Source organism: Telmatherina bonti, assembly GCF_933228915.1.
Source record: "Telmatherina bonti genome assembly, chromosome: 7".
In the NCBI taxonomy this organism is placed as follows: domain Eukaryota; kingdom Metazoa; phylum Chordata; class Actinopteri; order Atheriniformes; family Telmatherinidae; genus Telmatherina; species Telmatherina bonti.
This window is the reverse complement of record NC_136625.1, coordinates 22,884,444-22,903,443: the sequence shown is the minus strand read 5'-3', so window position 1 is coordinate 22,903,443 and position 19,000 is coordinate 22,884,444. Positions and strand designations below refer to the sequence as shown.

The 19,000-nt window shown below is 38.4% G+C and overlaps 1 protein-coding gene across 1 annotated transcript in view; it reads right to left on the bottom strand.

Annotated features, from left to right (window-relative positions):
* tnr (tenascin R (restrictin, janusin)) overlaps positions 1-18,315 on the bottom strand; it is a gene marked incomplete at both ends in the record, with an annotated part of 73,499 nt that extends 55,184 nt beyond the window's left edge. The window contains 8 exons of the mRNA XM_079243802.1: positions 48-163; positions 4,786-4,929; positions 5,075-5,194; positions 14,398-14,874; positions 15,583-15,745; positions 16,398-16,498; positions 16,647-16,869; positions 18,208-18,315. Coding sequence (XP_079099928.1) covers positions 48-163; positions 4,786-4,929; positions 5,075-5,194; positions 14,398-14,874; positions 15,583-15,745; positions 16,398-16,498; positions 16,647-16,869; positions 18,208-18,315 — 1,452 coding nt within the window. The remainder of the gene's footprint in view (positions 1-47; positions 164-4,785; positions 4,930-5,074; positions 5,195-14,397; positions 14,875-15,582; positions 15,746-16,397; positions 16,499-16,646; positions 16,870-18,207) is intronic.
* Positions 18,316-19,000: the final 685 nt, after the last annotated feature.

Here is a 19,000-nt window from a genome sequence, read left to right as displayed (position 1 = left end):
TAAAACAATCACACAATATCCACCAGTTCACACAGACTCTGCTCTACCTTGGGAATGAAGCTTATTTCCCATCCATCAAAGGAATAGTAGAATGGTTTCCACTGGACCTCCACTGATGTCTCTGTGATGGATTTGAAAAGTAAACCATCTGGATTGGAGAGATCTGGAGACAAAGTCAGACAGGTATTATTGGTCTTCACGTACCTACACAGTCCATAAATCACAGGTGGATGCTTGTTTTTTTCTTAAAATAGCTGATATGGAACCTTTGGTTGACAGAGTTATACATTCTTACATTACACATCTTGATGCTTTACTTTCCAAATTAAACATTTTATTCAGACTTTTTGTTCAGCCTTTCATCCTTTTTTTTTTTTTTTTTAAATTTTGTTTAACCAACAAATAATGTCAACAGACAGACACAACAGATGGGAATATCTCAACTGGAGTAACAGTTTCACTTTTTTGGTGATAATTTGCCTCATTTCACACTGTCAGCACTCAGAGGCAGTTCAGTACAGCTGAACTCATCAAATTCGCTAATGACACCTTTGACTTATCAGTGTTTTATTTTATTTTTTTAAATTTATTTTACCAAAAACATCAGACTCTTTCCTCAGACTCCAAAAGAAGAAAAGTAGCGAGCAGAAGCAGAAGAAAGAAAAGTGGCTCAGTGTGTGGGTCTGTCTAAAGGCTAATCCATTCAAGCCACCATCTTCCTCTCTAAAGATGAGCCAACCAGCAACAAACTTGATGAGCTACCACTAGAAGTGGTGTTTTGAAGGAGCCTAGTTAACTGTAGCTGTATGACATTTAAGAAGACATGGCCGGACCACACCACTTCAGATGCTGCTATTAAGCGAGCGGGTTTCACTTTCTAACGGGCCAGTAGGACTGCTGAATCCAGTAAGATGCTGGTGCCTGTGCATCTACATTAACACCTCTGGGTGAACACATACGTCTGTAGTAGAAAGATTATGCAGTTGTGATGTGGAATTTGTGTTGCTTGAATTAATACAATTTCTTTTTCTTTAGAAATAAATTGAAGCTGTCTAAAGATGTTAATGCTGAGCTTGTGGAAACGCAGTTTCATCATGGCGTTAACAACAGTCTAGCTGCGCATCCAGAGAGAGCTTTTATGCTGCAGGGGATTTTAATTGGTGCACAAATTCCATCGAAATGTGAAGTATGCAACCTGAAGAGACAGAATGCTCACAGTTTATGTCTTCTCGGGTTACAGATGACCACAGATAAAGTGTATACCAGTGTCGCAGGTGTGTACAGCCCCCGGCGCATTCCCACCTGGGTCTGCCGGACAATGTCAAACTCTTGCTATGTCCCAGATAAACAACTAAAAGCAGAACATCTGGACTTATTGTCAGGTTTGTTAGATCATGGTCTGAGGATGGTTTGGGATCGCTTACACTTCATAGACTGTGGTGTATTCAGAAGCTAGAACGCTAACATTTCTCTGGATGCACATGCCACTGCTGTTTTGGATCACACAGAGTCCTCTGTGGACAATCTCACATCCTGGAAGCAGATTTGTGTGTTTCCCAACCAAAAACAGTGGATGACTCACAAGTTCAGACTATTTGTGAAAGCAAGGTATGCAGCATTTAGATCTGCAGACAGCTGCAGAGTATTGCACTACCAGGACTGCTCTAATAATATATAAGAGGTAGATTAAGGGCCGGTTTACACCACGTTTACACACACAACTTATTCCTTTGCATATTTGAAATAATAGTGTGTTTACACATCAACAGAATAAAAACAGAATAAACAGAATAAAATAAAATCAAAATTCTTGTACCTAAAACAAACAATTGGACTCTGAGCTTTCTGAGAAAAGTGTCAGAATTGGCAAGCACATTTCATTTTCCCCACCCAGGGATATGTCTGTATATCAGGGTTCTCTAACTTTGGTCCTTGTGAAAGACCATCTTACAGGTTTTAGTGTTTACCTGGTACACCCCACTAGTTCAAATGAAAAGGAGGTAGATGAACTGGTAATCGTGTGCTAAATACAATCTGGTCATTAACACAAAAAAGACCAAAGAACTTACGATTTCCGCATATCTAGGCAGCTAATGCACCCTCCTCTTTACATTGGAAGTGAACTGGTTGAGCAGGTTAACAGATTTAGATTCCTGGGGGTAACTTTGGCAGGCGATCTGACCTGGGGGATTAACACTGCCTCAGTGACAGGGAAGGCCCAACAGCATCTCTACTGAGGAGCATCTAACTGAGGAGAGCCAGTCTTCCACAGATGCCCATGATGAATTTCTCTCACGATGTTATAACTGTGCTGACATAAAGACTATTACTGTGGTTCTCCCACTGCACTGGGAGAAATCAGTCAGACCAACCTCCCAGAGGTCACCCTTCTCTCTACCAGCTGTTGTCTGAGGAAACTACACAATATTCTCCATGACCCAGCATGTGACCCAGCACATCCTACACATTACTTGTTTCAGCTGATCACCCAGGAAGAAGACAAAGGTCTAACACCCCCTTTAGACATTGTGCTGTCTCTTTTCTAAATAAAAATACAAGAAAATAAAATAAGAGCAATTTTAAATAGTTTTATTTCTGCAGAATTTGATAGGCCTCGTTTATTTAAAGTATTAAAAAAAAAATCCAAGGTGGACACAGTCACTAAAGATTTTTTTCTTTTTTTCACCAAAAAAAGTTTCCACTGTATCAAGTTCACTTCAACCCACCTGTTCCCACCTGTGTTTCTGTGTTAAGCTTGTTACATACTCCACGAGAAGCAAGAACTGAGTTCTTGTTCTTGAGGCTGCAAGAACAAGAAAAAACGTCTTGTTCAGCAGGTCCATACAAACTCCACGAGAAGCACGTCTGCAGCGGAAAGGGGTCACTGCGGGGGGGGCGATGTCTGCTTTTATGTGCAATGAACTCGGTTGTTATAAATATTTCAAGAGTTGTTGCAAATGTAAAAATGAAAAACTAATTAAATTTTGGTGGCGATTCGGATCACCGTTTAGTTCCAGGAATGTTTTAAAAGGACTCTTTAACATCGTGCTCGGCGGAGGTTTCCAATTTCAGAAGTCTTTTCTAGTTTCATATTTAACAAGCAACTTCGTCCGCGGCAGGGTGGGTCATGCACGCGCGGCTGGGTCCGAGTGTTTTAATGCCACATGTAAAAATATTCGTACTTTCTCACCACCTCGATCAGCTGTTTTATCAAAACAATCCGTTTTGCCGGCAACAGCAAACACACGGAAGCAGCAACTCCGCTTCATGCTTTCTCCGTGTTAACAACGCCCACCTCAAATGTCCGACCAATCACACAATACTTCTCCCAGCCCTGCAAGAAAAAAGTTCTGCCAGCCCGGTTTGTCAAGAACTGTCTTCAAACACGTCCGGGAGAACAAAATGACGTAATTTTCTTCTCGGAGCCTTGAGAACAAGAAAAAAGTTCTCACTTCTCTTGAGTATGTAACAGGTTTTAGTAAAGCAAAAGATAATGAGTATCTATTTAATTGCCAGCAGGGGGTAATGCTTCAACTTTTTTATTTATTTATTTACTTATTTATTCATTTGCTTATTTATTTATTTATTTTTCTAAAAGGCCCATTGCAGAGTGTCATGGTTTGTGGAGGTTAGTAAGGTCAGCAGAAAGGACTGTTGGGAACAAACTGGCGTCGATGGAGAACCCAGTCCTACAACGCTGTTGGACAAAACCAAAGAGAACCAATGGGGAGCCGGCCAACCCAGCCGAAACCTCTTCTCTATGCTGCCCTCAGGCCTGATGATACTGCAGCCCAATGAATCAATGCAGTTTGGTAGTTTTTAGTCAGAATTTGCTTTTTTTTTTCCCATTTCCTGTGGTTCAGTTTCGGTTTTTATGAGATCAGTTCCTTTTCTGCATCTTGTGAGCTGTTCTCATTGTGCTTCCTGATCCTCTCCTCTGTGGACAGAAATTACAATCCTGCATGATTACATTATCATTTTATTAAATGTTCAATAACCTGCATTGTCATGTCCAAATAAATATAAATAAATAAATAAATATATTTTTGTTGTTTTTTTTCCCTTTAAGACATGCACTGTGAATAAAGGTAGAAATAAATCTTCACACAGCATTCGTTGCATTGTTTACAATAAAATGTAATTTAATTCTGCAAAATATTAAATTTACTTTTTTACAGGCAGCAATTTTTACCAAACGTATTTCTAGGTTTCATTTGAAGACATATCAATAAATCATATTTTTACTGAAATATACCTTCATCAAGTTTAATTGCCTTAATGTGACTTTATTGCTGAAAATTTGACCATTAGTGAAATAAAATTAATTTATCTGTGGAATGAAGGATAATTTTACCTGCTTGGATGGCAGTAATGGAAATACATTTATGTGGCCACATCTGATGACATAATGAAGAGCCTATTACTTACTTGGGGGTTTAATGTGTTTGCACACTTAGAAAGCATCGATACATCAGTCATGTTTCTCATCAGATGTAAAAACACAATATTAATATTTGTGAACTGTGTGTGTATATGTGTGTGTAAGTGATAGTTAATGCAGAGCAGGTGGTGTAGTCTATTGACACTTGGAGGGGACTTAAGGGGATGAAGAATATAGACAAGGTATGTGTAGATTTACACCTATGTGACTGAATTTGTCGGGAAATAGTGCAAAAGACAGAAGATATTCGTAAAAATTGCATTGATTATTTAAAATCTCTAAAGGTAAAAAAAAAAGATAAATAAATAAATAATAAGGAAGAAAGATGAAGAAGGTATACTTACAGGTCCAAACAGTGATACTTGCTGGGACACTGATTGTGTTGTTAATGACAGCAAACACATTGATATTGTACTCCATGCCTCCATCCAGCCCTGTGATAGTGCAGGTGGTGGTGTTGCCTGGAATCCTTATCTCTAGCTGCACACCTGACAGAAAGACAAGCAAAAACACACATTTTTACAAAGATGCACCTTTTAACAATCATGCTCTGATTTCAAGATTTTTTAATACAACAGAAAGATTTATCGCGGTCTCACTGGGTTTGAAATGTGAGCTCAGATCTGTACTCACCTCCTTGGCTGCTTGGCGTGTAGGTCACCAAGAAATCTGTCAGCACAACAGACCCTTCCCACTCCAAATCAATGGTATGGTCTGTCACTCCTCGTACGTTTAAGTTCATGGCAGGTGCCACTGTTGAAACACAAAATATTACTGTTGGTCTTATGCTGATCATTTCAAGATATTACATCAAGGTTTACTGAACAACATTGCATGTACAGGGAGTGTGCATTATAAGCAACACCACCTTCAATGCTTGTAAAACAATTTATCCATTCAGTCCACGGCTGTAGCCTTTTTCCACATCTCTGTCCTTGGAAATATCTGTTATTAGCTGTTAGCTCATGGGGAGCGTGGAGGAGAATGGGTGGGCAGTCATAGAGTTATGTAGTTTATGCAGAGTTAAATTAGCTAAGCTCTTTCATGTAAATTCATTAACTCCATTGATTATCAGAAGCCTCAAGGAAACACCAGAAACATCATCACTCATTACAGGTATCACATAAATGGATAGAAATAAACAATTAAAATTGAAATGCTGATTCCCAAGCAAGGTGTTCAAATTAGTATAATTTACAAAGCAATCTAGATTCTGCTCACATATAGACCATTCATGAGCCTGACCTGCATGACGAGTAATAATCATGTGCCATTCAACTGCCTCTGTAGTCTTCAATGCTTCTCATCATCACATCACATCACATATCATGCTGCCACTATGAGTTTGTGCACTTAGTTAAGTTTTGTGAGCAAGACTATAACAACCATGTCCACAGACAAGAATCTGCAAGTTCACACATTACAAAAAATCATTAACTTGTACCCCAAAAGCAATGTAGAAAAATTTCATTCAAAGATCAGAACATTTGCATTGCCCTTTACACATTGAAGTGGTTCCGCTCAAAGGGCGGCTTTTAATCACTCTACAAGCCTGAAGCAAAGCTCTGACTCAGTCCATGATCATATGGATACTATCCATATGACTGCTGTATTAGAGATAGCTGGCAGCCAGGTAGATTCTGATATAACAGTATATGTCATGATTTAAAACATCTTCAGTCACCTTTTGAAGTATGTGTCATGTTCAAGCTGACTGCATTGTGCAGTCCCGCCCATAGAAGAAGCCAGCAGAGCTTGCTGAGGAAGCTGAAGAGGGGATATTCAAGCCATAAACCTGAGAGGTGCTGCTGAATGTAAATGTACAGCCATAAGCAGGAGTGTTTACAGCTCCCACTGCTACAAACAATGGAGGGGAGGAAAGGAGGCAAGTGAAGGACATCCAGTAGGAGGACAAAATACGGGCACAAACAGTTTGAGCTGAAGATGCACCGAGGGCAGACAAGAACAGGAGAGGAGGAAGCAAGACGTACGTGAGGAGAGTAAATAATTAACAGTGAAAGATGATTAAGGGAGAGATAAAGACAGCGCGGGTGAAACAGAGAAGACAGACATGAGTAAGGAGCACTGAGTGTAATGATGTGATAAACTACCTCTCACCCCAGTGATACAGGACACTACAGCACAGCGTTCGCCCTCCTCTGGGAACTTTTGGCCACTTTAGTAGCCATTTCAGCTATTTCCTCACACACCTGACAGATGGGGCATGCTGGGCAGCAGCTTGTTCATTTCAAAGCAGCAGGGAAAACTCCTGGAGCATTTGCAACTACATTTATTGAATCAGTTCAAGTCAACTTTGGTGGGTATATGAGGAGAAAAAGCAAATCAAAGAACACAGCAGTAATCCACAGGATAGAGAAGTGCAATGGAATGGAGGCGTGCTGGAAGCTAAAAAGCTGTAGGAAGTACTTGAAAATAAAGACTTAATTCCAGCTGAGTGCAAAAGATAAAATGAGTACGGAAGGAAACATTTTCAGGAATGATGAAGTTGAAATGTCTTTTGGAGCATTGCCTACGGTGGCCCGGAAGTGTCACAGCAAAACAAAAGCCACAACACAACACAATAAACCACAACACAACCCAATTGGACACAACACAATTACGCGTAACACAACACAATAAACCACAACACAACACGAGCAAGAACATAACACAATAACCCACAAGGGAAGTGACACTGCTTTTAGCATTTTTCCTCTGGACTACCACAATGGAATTCACATAATCTGAAGTGAGCAACGGCGTACGTAACACCACGGGAAAGTGAGCAGTTTTCAGTTCTTACAGATAAAAATTTGGGAAATCTTTGGAAAAAGTCAGATGAATAAAAAAACACAGATAAAAACACTGCTTAAAAAAAAAAAAAAAAATGAATAAAATAATTTCAGTATGCGTTGTAATTATTGTGTCAACTGTGATATGTAAACAAAGAGTTATTGCATGTTCGTGGTATGTGGTCATGTACATAGACCAACCGACCGTCTCAGGTCATTGTTGACATGATAACGTGCCCAGAAATGGAAAACTTCAGTTGTGGAAAAAACAGGGATGCGAAAAAAAAAACAAACAAAAAAAACAACACAGACTTTTACTGATTTCAGGGTGACCAGACATCCTCTTTTACCTGATCCTCTTTTATCCTCTTATTTTTGATTGCTTAAATATAAGTTTAAGCAGATTTTGAAAGTCTATGAATTTTGTGCTACATTGGCCTCATCTGAATGTCCAGAGAGTAAAATACTGTATGTGTTGATTACAGTGAATACTGAAAATTAGCGAGCATCAGTGGTCACTGGATGGATCAAAATAGATCACAATGAATTGGAGACAGCAGGTTAAAAATGCTGCAATGGAGGTGGCGAGCAAATTGAGCTGTGAGAAACTATAGATACTTCATTGTTTGAAAAATTGTTTTATTGAATAGATATGCAACAAAGAAATAATAAAAGGCACAATAGAAAAATAAAATATTTTCAGGGACTAGTGTGCACATTCGGACACAGCCCGCATTACAGTTTACATATCACAGTTGACACAATAATTGTAGCACATACTGAAATTACTTTATTGTTTCTTTTTTACCATCAGAGTTTCATTAATAGCTCAGAGTTTTTCAAAAGATCTCCAGCTTTTTATCTGTAAGGACTGAAAACTGCACACTTCCCGCAATGTATGTCGCTGCTCAGGACCTCTTTGGCTGAGTTAAAAACATTGACCATTTAAAAACAGTCCATCCTAGTTTAATTTGTTTGGATCACTTGTGAACTAATTCAAATGTTCAAGGCTTTTTGTCTTTTTTCTCTATAAAAAAAAATAGTAAATAATGTATCAGTCATGTTTTCTTTATAGGGTTTGTTTAAAAAAGGGCAAGTTACTGAAGGTTATTCAAGAATTTCACTTGAAGTCTGAGTCTCATTAGGTCTAATCAGCATGCTATTACAGGCAGATGCAGCAGAATCAACCAAACTAAAACCTTGATGATAAAAACTCAAATGCACAATGGAGGTCAGTGCACCATCCAAAGACTAATTTATCTTTAGTTTTCTTTGACTAATAGAATTCCTCTTATTAAATCAATAAACTGAAACCTGTTAGAGAAAAAGAAATAATGGCCTGTATAACGTTTTATATCGTAGGTTCTATGGACTTCTATGGTAGTTGTTTGCCTTGTGAAGTGGGAGACGGCACTCCTGGGTCTGCTTGCATGACAGCTCATCCTGGCAGCATCTGCTTAGATTAAGCTAATTTTTTGTGCCAAGTAGAGACTTACAGAGGTAACATATATAATTCGAGAAACAATTTTTGTAGATATGTTTGGTTTGTCACTGTAATGAAGAAAAAGCTATTTGTGTTTTGTAAAAGTAGTTCTTTTTATCTACAATTACAATGAATGAAAACAAAAGGGTGGTGCCAGCTGCAAGGATCACATACAGTATGCAAGTCAGTACTGGGTTTGCAATGACGTCTCACTGTCTACAGAGAGAAATGTTCTCTATTTTTTAATTATTTGACAACTTAACACTTTTTTGATAATGGTGCTTTTATTTATGTTAAACGTTTCATTTTCAGTATCACGTAATTGGTTTAACTTTTAATCTACAATCCTATTTTTATTTAGCTCTTACTATTTCAGGTTCTTATACTCAAATTAAGGGTGTAGTTATCTGTCTTTGTTTGACTTTGTCCTCCTTGAGTAAGGAGGACAAGCTCCTATATGGGTACAAGGCACCACAGCAACATTGGTCTGGTTGCTAAGTCAACTTTGTCGTAAAGCTGAAATGGAACGTTTTCTAAATGTTGCTTGAACATTCATTGAGGCTTTTGTTTCCCTTACCTTTGTGCCTCTCCTCCCTAGTCCAGCAAACCCTTCTTGTGACTGCCAAATAGTTGCTGATGTCAAATAGAACAGTACTGTTGTTCAAGCTATGCTATTTCAGAGCATTTCGGCGTACTGTTATTTGTGTGAATTGTTTGTGTACGTGATGAGAAAAGTGCAAAGGAACACATTTGAATTAATTTTTTTTTTAAAAAGTGTCAATATCAGCCTACCGGTAATTGTAGCTTGGTTTTGACAGTACTAATGCAAATAGAATAAGTGAGATGTGACTGCAGCTCTCAAAATTGCAACTCCTCAGATACCTGGGTCCATCACTATTCAATGGGAGGGTAGGGCTGCAGTGGCACGAGTCTTTTTAGAGATGATGAAAACAGTCAGTATCAGCAAAGGCTAACACTTAAATGCAGTCTAGTCCATTGTACAGAAGCTGAGAATTACTGTGCTCCTATGCTTTTTTTTTTTTTTTTTTTTCCCTGATAAAGGAATTATTTATTTTGTTATTTATTTTGTTATAATAAATAAAAAATGGAATATTCAAATGCAGGGTTGCGAGGGGGCTGGAGCTGTTTAGTAGTCCATTACAGCGTCAAAACGCCAACTATGAAACATTTCACATTCATATTTTTTAATCTAGATTTCATTTTTCTGCTTCCCTTGGAAATAAATTCTAGGCTGATAAAAACTTCTGGTTCATATTTGAATGGATATTCACCTCTGACTTTTTTTTTTTTTTTAGAACTATATCTGTAATTTATTCATATATTATGGGCTTTTGTAACACTAGACTGAATCTTCAAAAGTGATGTCAAAGCGGAAAAAATTCGAGGCAAGAAATCTAATCACTGCGGTGAAGATACTCAGCAAGAAAAATAGGTTTTTAAAACACAACATAAGGAGTCTTGAGATATATGTTGAGACTTTTTAGGGCTACTTTTAAAAAAAACTTGCTATAAGAAAAACTAAATCTATTAGGGCCCTTAAAAAAACACTCTTAGACACTTTGTCACTAAGGGAACACAGAATCATTTTAGAGCCGTCTGCTGACTGCATTGATGTGTTGCTCACAGCTAACACTACGAACCTCAGAAAGCTCGCCCTGATTTCTTTGATTTGTTGCATATGATACTGATTGACACTGTCATCACTGCTTTGACTACTAGTTTCACCCATGAATGCTCCCATCAACAAAACATCTAGTCTACATTATAAACTCATGTTGTTCTTTCATAGTTGTTCCTATTGAATTGACTTGAATTGTACTTCCCTGTGCAGAACAACATGATGAAGCAATAAAGTAAATATGCAAAAGGGCCACTGCAGACGTGATGAATGACCCTGGTGCTAAAAGATGTTTTCAGAGCTAACATCTGCAAACAATTTCTAATAGTATTAGAAACTTAAATGTTCATTTCATCATTGCAGCATTTGAAGCATGTAGGTTGGGTATCGCTGCTGTCTTAGCATTAGCTGCTGACATAAGAGGCTATAAGCTGCTCAATAGTTTACAAGTGAATGTAGTCCAATAGTGAAAGATCTGAATTTGGTATAATCTCAGAGGGAGAAGCTGGCTTTGGGGATATGGGTGCCTTCTGACAGTTGGGAACATAATCCCCTAAAAAGCCATTTATCATCCTTATTTATTAAGTTTCTGATAGTTTTCCAGCCTTTCATTAAGTAGTTTTATTATCAGGTGCCCAGAAACAAAGTTATTGTGAGTCTAATTTTAAAGAATCTGAAGTTGGCATCTTCTCAGAAAGAAAAGCTGTTTTGGACAGAAGCAATACAGGCAAACCATTAGTTGTTTAGGATTGTCTAGGAGGCTGTCTAGGATCTAGCTGAGCACCACACAAGAGGCCACTGTTGTCAGTGGAAAAGGAAACAAAAAAACTAAATTCATTTTTTATTTTTATTAAACCATGTTGGGTCAATTAAATTTGTATTAATCTAAATTAATTTTTTTTTTTTCTTTTTTCAGACATCTTAAGGAGTAACAAGAGCAAGCATGTGAACACCACAATCACAGTGACAGAATTTACTGGTCACCACTGCTGGAAGGACTCAATATTATTCTTCAACACAAGTTGATCTCTACTTTTTGGGTTATATATGTATTGTTTTTATGTAAACGTAAACATGCCACCTCTCATCCCATGACTAAAACAACCTATTTAAATTCAACAGCCTTTATTGTTTCTCATAGTGGAGGAATATAGGCCACCATAATTGAAGCAAAAATGCATGCTGCTTTCTTCAGCTTCTGATAACATGAAACACTTAAGCCTGTCACCCTGCACGCCTCTGGTAATTGAACTGCTTCGTTTTGTATTCAACAAACTCTCGCCAACAGGCACTGGCTAATTACAAAGAAATAAGCAATTTGTCTCCGTCACTTGGTATAGATATTAAATGGGAGGGCAGCATGAAAGAATCAGCCTTAGTAATAAGATTTTCTGTCTTTGTCTTCCTATCACTTGGTCCTTTGTCTGTCCTCATCTGTCACTTTGTTGACAGGTGCCTCAAATGACAGAAGAGGCTGTGGTGTTTTGGCATATACCCTTTTCAACTAAAGAGGAATCTATGCTAGTTCGGTGCTGGTGCAATGGCAGTGCTTCGCTGGTTTGACTGTGGTGCTTTCAAAGAACCTGTATTTTTCTGCCACAGATACAGAGCCAAGTCAGTGCTGCGTCATTACATCATCTAAAATGTTATCAAGTTACAGAATAATTCTGCCTTGAAGAGAAAAAAGGAGGAAGTGCTAAGGCAGATATTGTCAACATAGAGGGGTTTGTTTTGTCCTTAAAAGAACTGCTCTTGTCCTTCCAAACTTGTCTAGATACTAGACTTCTATCAACCAGTTACTGGACCAAGCCAAACTCCCAATATCTGGCTGTTAGACATGCTGCCATTGGTGGTCCAGCTTACACTCTACAAAAGTGGATGATGAAACCCTTCTTGGCCACAGACAGACAACAACAAACAATGAACAACAAACCTACAACTACCAGATGAGCCATGTATGGTCAGTTGTGGAAATGGCTTTCAGGTGGTTAAAAGGATCATAAAAGTCCCGAAGTTTACTCTGGCTTTTTATTGACTCTTGGGTTGGCGAGCTGGACCTGTTGCCAGTACATCCTAAGTCTTTTGTGCTCTCTGACATCTTTTTTTTCTAAACTTTCGAAATTTACTTACCAGCTTTTCAACAGTTCTTTTGTAACCTGCTGCAGCTGTCTACCTTTGTAGGTGTTCAAATAGGGGCTTTTTCTGACTAGCCTCCTCCAGATCATGCTGAATTTCAGAGGATAACCACAATGCCAGGAAACACTGGGTCTCTTTTTTAGAAAACCTTTTTTGATTTTTTTTTTTTATTTGAAAATGACAGTTCAGGGTTTCAAGACTTATCAGTCAGCCAGGTAACTGCACTCCCAATCGTTCATGCAATCAATATGAGTCTTGCCCAGCAAAAAGTTGGAGCCTCGTAAGAACCGCATTTGAGAGCCAGAAACTGGCACTTTGGCAGTAGAGGGCCAAAGAACTATTGGTAACTCAGACTTCAAACCAGCAGAGGAACCAGCCAGTAGGAAAAGGGGTAATAGTGATCTGAATTTTATCAAAGGCAAGCACAACTCAGAAACCGTCTCAGCTGCAGCCATTGTTGCAGCTCTGTCCGCAGCTGAATGCGACTTTTTTCAGGCTCATCATTGGCACTTTTTCAACTGGATTCATTAGTTTTGACAAGTTTTAACAAATTTATGAGTATAAACATGTTCTATGAACATTTAGCCAATCTCAATGAAAAGCAATCACTTAAAATATTATTTATTTTAGTCATATCAAAGAATTAGTAGGTTTTAGCTCCTTAAGGATCTATTTCATTTCTCTGCTTTATCATAATAAATAATGAAAGTAAATTATAAAAGTAAACCATTTATCATTTTGACTTGAGAAATCAAGATGACTTGTTCAAACTTTTCTTTTAGATGATTTAATAATTATAATTATTTATTAAAGAAAATGACTCAGCAATAATAGATAAAGACTGGAGAGCTAATTTAGTGTTTTGAGCACAAAAGTGGGACATGTGCAAACCATCTCTTCATACATTCTGTAGAAACATTATAGTAAATGACACGTATTTAACATGTAATATAATTCTGATATAATCTTTAAAAGTGTGAGTTTGCATGGTGGCTGCTGGTATGAACTCTTTATGTGAACAAAGAGATTTAAAGTTCTAATCCTAGTGTGTGGCATGCCTCATTCTTTGTTCTCATTGCTTAGTACAGCAGAACAAAAGTCTCTTCAGCTTTAACTTTTCCTCCACTGCCTTTTTCTACAGTCTTTCAAAGAGTCAATCTAAATCTAAATTTATTTATTTTCACTATTATTATTTTAAAAACCAATTTACCTATATTTTATACCTACATTTGGAGATTTCTGTCATTTTTTGTAAACAAATTAAGTGACACCTTTTCTATTGGCTGAGCTTGTGTCAGAGTGCCTCATTGTTGTGACACCCAGTTGTTTTCTCAGACCACATATTAAACCTTTAGCAATGGCAACAGCTACGCAGCCAATCAGTTCTGCTATATTGCATCAGAAAGAATTGCTAAGTGCATTTACAGTTCCCACCACAGCACTTACATTGCTCCTTGTAAATGGGCTGCATTTATACCTTCCTTTCCTAGTCTGATGGACCACTCACAGCCCTTTACAGTTCAAACTACACATGCATACAAAATATGGAGGATCAAACCACCAACTTTCTGATCTGTAGGTGACTGAGTGGTCTCAGCAACAATGGTTTAAGTACAACAGAGAGGTTGCTAGACATCTAAAAAAGAGTATCTTGTGTAATAAGTCCAATAACATGCATCTCTTATCAACATGGAGAGAGCAGCAGAAAGCGTGGCAGTGGAGTGAATAGAGCAACACAAGAGGACACAAGAGCACGGCTATTTGTGTTGCACTTTGATCTCAGTTTTCTAAACTTGTTGCTGAGATTTTCTGCTGCAGGGAATTGAGAACCACACATGTCCAAGAACTTTTTGTACTTGCAGATCAAACCGAAGACTGAAGTGAGAGCTAGAAATTACGAGCTTACCAGAGTTACAGTCATCTCCAGCGAAGCCATCCTGGCAGACGCAGAACCCCTCCTTGCAGACCCCTTTCTTGCTGCAGTTGTTGGCGCAGTAAACCAGTGAGCAATCTTCTCCAACGTAGCCTGGTCGGCACTGGCACGTCCCGTTGGTGCACAGGCCCTGGTCCGAGCAGTCGTTCAGACACCTTCCAACCATGCAGTCTTCACCCGTGAAAGACTCTTCGCACACACACTCCCCGTCAATACACAAACCACGTCCAGAGCAGTCTGAAGGACAGCGGGGCTCTGAACAGTTGTCGCCTCCAAAGTCACGGTCACACACACACTCTCCTTCGATACACACTCCCTGACCAGAGCAGTCATTTGGGCACCGAGGCTCGGAGCAGTTTTTGCCGGTCCAGCCTTCCTCACAGATGCAGCCGCAAAGGTCAAAGCTGAAGCTTCCATGGCCACTGCAGCCTGAGACAAAGTCCAAACGGCCTGCAAGGACATTTATACATGTTACATTATAAAATGACATCTGATTTTCTTTGAAGAGGAGTCTCTGATTAATGAATGCAATGTATTGTAAGATACTGGAAGTATCTGGTCAAGGTTAGAGCATTAATGTTGACAAACTTCACCAGGTCTGACTGGACAAAAATATCCACAGAAAAATTCAGTTTGTGCTTCTCCATCTGTCCACTGTCTTTCTCACCCAATCACTTTATTCTCTTTCTGATTGTGATCATACCTGCAGGAGAAAATCATATCCTCACTATAGAGATGGAGTGTTTCCAAAGAACAGCTGAAATGGGTGACGGTGTCATTGAAGTAGATCCTTTAACCCTAATTTATTCTGTTCTGTCCATTCCAACTTCTCATATTACAATAGTTACAGCACCAAAGATTTCTCCACACCCTTTCTCCACAGCAGATAAAAACAAGTTGCTCTTCAGAATCAATAATCTGGCACTGACTGTCTGTTATTTTCCGTCTGGTTTACTTATAGAATTTCTCGCTCTTCATTATGTCAAATCGGCAAAATTTTAGCATTTGTCATGTAGTTCTTTTTTATCGTTGTCTCCAAAAGTTTGTTGTAGTTTCAATTAAAAATGACCTTGACAACAAAAGGTTTTGTGGATAAAATGCACAACTTTTTACTTAATATCCAGTGAATACTTTGTTGAAGTATTACACAGAACTCACCCATGGCGGAACTTTCCCCACAGCATCCAGATCCACATTGAGCTCTGAGCAGGGAAACTTCTCTCTCCAACATCTCCACTCTGGTTGCCAGCTGCTGAATTGTTGCTGTTGCTGGACAACCACATGCTGCCTTTGGGATGTTGATGCGGTGAGTGAATGTCACCTGAACAAAAACAGTTTGGTCAAAACACTAATTTTGGCGGATAATTTCATTCAAACTCATTTTGAAGTTATGATGGAGAAGTTCTCCTTCTATGGTTCAATTTTTCAAATAATTTTGATTGCATTAAGTTGTGATCAATCAAATATTGAGTTGCATCTCGCAGGTTTGGAACATTTTGTTAAAGACATGTCTTTAATTCATTGTCTGCACCCCTTCTTGTTGCTGTCAATGGAGTTTTGATAGAAACATGCATTTTAATTGATTCGTTCTGTTCACCAGCCTCTGGCAAAGTTAATGTATCGATGCTTAATGTTGACGATGTCAGGTGGGTTCATACTGCAGAGCTTTTTCTCTCTTTTTTAACAGTTACCTGCTGCTAAAATCACCACTGAAAATGATCAAAACAGCAAAGTTGTGGGAGAAGTAGGACAATCAATTGAAAACAGCAGTAACTTCTGAGAACCTGCTAGTTTTTCATTGAGAACTGATTACTTCCATTTATCCATTTGCTTTCATTATAGTTTCATTAAGATCATTGAAAATATAATTAATGTGCTTTGAAAATATTATATTTCTGAGAATAATATGTAAATTTACTCATTAGCTGTGTCTACTAAGTTACAAACAACTGTACTGTTGCTGAAATACTAACCTGGCTGTCAGGATCTAGCGTTTGCTCTGTGAATTCTGTTGGTCCAGTTGAATCTAGTGGGCCCTCCACTGAAGGTCTGGATCCCAACTCAGCACGGGAATCTATAAAGTAGAGAAAAAAGTGTAAAAAAAAACAAAAAAAAAAACAAAAACTTTCAAATATAGGATCCTTGTGTGTGCCTTAATTATAGACCCAGAAATTGCTAAACTGAGTTTCAACAGGACCATTTGAATGATCAGAAGTTCTTACCATCACCTGACCCTGGTGGTGTAGAGGAGTCCAGGTCAACAGAGCACAGTGACTCCAAAGGTACATTGATGTTATAGACATGGTTAAACACCAGGGGTTGCTCCCGCAGGGTCTGGTTGACTGAGGAAGCAGAGGGAGACTGATCCCCCACTGGGGTCTGCCGCCTCACTCTACTGGTTCGAACCAGTTTATTGTCTCCTGATGGAGCAGCACGAGCAGCACCCTGGAGAGAAAGACAATATGAAACAAAAACACCATGCCTTGTTTAGACTCAGGGGATTCTGGTTGTTTTTCCTTTACAAAATGATGGAGTGAAGACAAAGAAAAGAACCCAGAGCGACAAAAAAAAAAAAAAAAAAAAAAAAGATGGCAATAAGGCACAACATATGACGAATGTTCTCAGTGGCTGCAACACTGACAAAACAATATTCACATAAAAGGTTTTGGGTAATTTCCAGAAGACTAGTGAAAGTTCAGTTTCAGGTGGTGCTGTCTGTGTCTGGCAGGAGAATGTAATATTAATCAAGCAATAATATTTCAAGGGGGAATATTGTTACAAGTGAAAGGAATCCGAATCTGAACTCCACTGGGTGAGCAGGGTAACCACTTCACTTACATCATCCAGTTACCCAATAGTTCTATCATGGCGACTAATTATAGGAAATCTGTTAAATAGTGGTGTTGGATGAAGCATTAGAGGATGCAAAACTTTTCTTTTTTTTTCAAAACAAAACTACAAAGCAAATCTCTCCATTAACAATGCAGCATGCATATCTTAGTTCAATACAAACATAACACAAATATTGTGAACTTCCAAAACTATGCATAGTATTTGAAATTGAATATTTAACGTAAGCCAAAGTGTGCAGTTTGCTAATAAATGTAACTCTGCAGCCCTGCACACTTCAATCAAATAAACTGTATATAAAATCAACTTTAAAGTTAATTTCAAGATGAAAAACGAAGATACTGTTTCAACAGCAGTCTGGTCACATCGGTGATGTTTCATATCAGCTCATCAGCTAAGAAAACATGCAAACATTACAGAATTACCCTGAAAATGCATCACTCACTTCCTCAGCATTCTACAACGTATCCAGCCTTTTGGTGCTAAACTTTCTTGACTTCTTGTTGCTGGGATCAAAATTCAAATCATTCAAAACTGACCCACAATTTTACCCAAGTCAATTAAAGGTTATTTTCAATTAATAGTGGTGTCAACATCTTTATTTTTATTTACATTCTACAGTGTCACATTTATGTTAGAGGTGGATTTGTAAATTTAAAAAAAACAAGCTACCAAGTGGCTGTTTGAGATTATACAATAGTTGTGAAACAATTAAAATGGGAATTTAAAAAAAAAAAGTCTCTTAAAAACACCACGACTCATGCAAAAAAATGCAACTTAGTTTGTCAGTTTAAAAGAATAAATCAGAATTCAGCTTTACACTATCACAATGCAGCATGTGTTAGCACACAGAATGACTGATTTTATTATGTAAAATGCTTGTGTTGTGCTTACAGAGAATCGATCAGGGTTGTTCTGTCTTGACAATCATACCTGAAGAGCAACAAGCAGAGCCAAAGCTAAGATCCAGCTTTTAGTGAGCCCAGTGGCCCAGTGATGCTGCTGTACCAGTGGTACGCCGGGAACAAGCCTCCCCGCCATTGTTTTCAGACACCTGTAAAGGAGTGAGAAAAAGAGGGAAATGGAATAAAAAAATAAATTAAAAAAAACATTAGTATGTATAATCTTTCAGGACTGAACTGGTTACAGCAGTGATTGTGAGGCAGCAACTTCTTAACCTAAACATCAATGCATGACCACAAATTTGTATCTGTTTTGTGAGTCCCACTACATTAACCTCATCCGCTGTAAATGATAAATAAGCGCCTTTGATCTGATGTAGAATAATTGGCTTAAGAAGGAAAAACAAAACTCTTGCAGTGGTTAGTAAGGATCCAGCAAAGAACCTCTGAATGGATTTCACTGTGCAATACCAAATATTTGATCTTCCCACTTGAGAGCAATACAGAAATATTGCTCAGGGACAAGGCTGATAGATGGAACTCAGCAGAGATGTGCTTTGAGTGATGCTGCTGTAATCCTTTCTCTTTTGAGTGGGGAAGTGAGAGCAGGGACACACTGGAATAAAAGCCGCAAAGAAGAAAAACAATTGGAAAAAACGGCGTGAATGCTTTGAGCAGACAAATCAGCTGAGACATGAATCTAAGGTATGACAACTACAGCTTGTGTGTCTTTGTCATTTCGTGCCCAGTTCCCCTTAGTTTTTGCATGTTCATGTGTTTGGACAGAAGGTGGATAAGATGGACCAGTGTAGTCTGTATTTAAG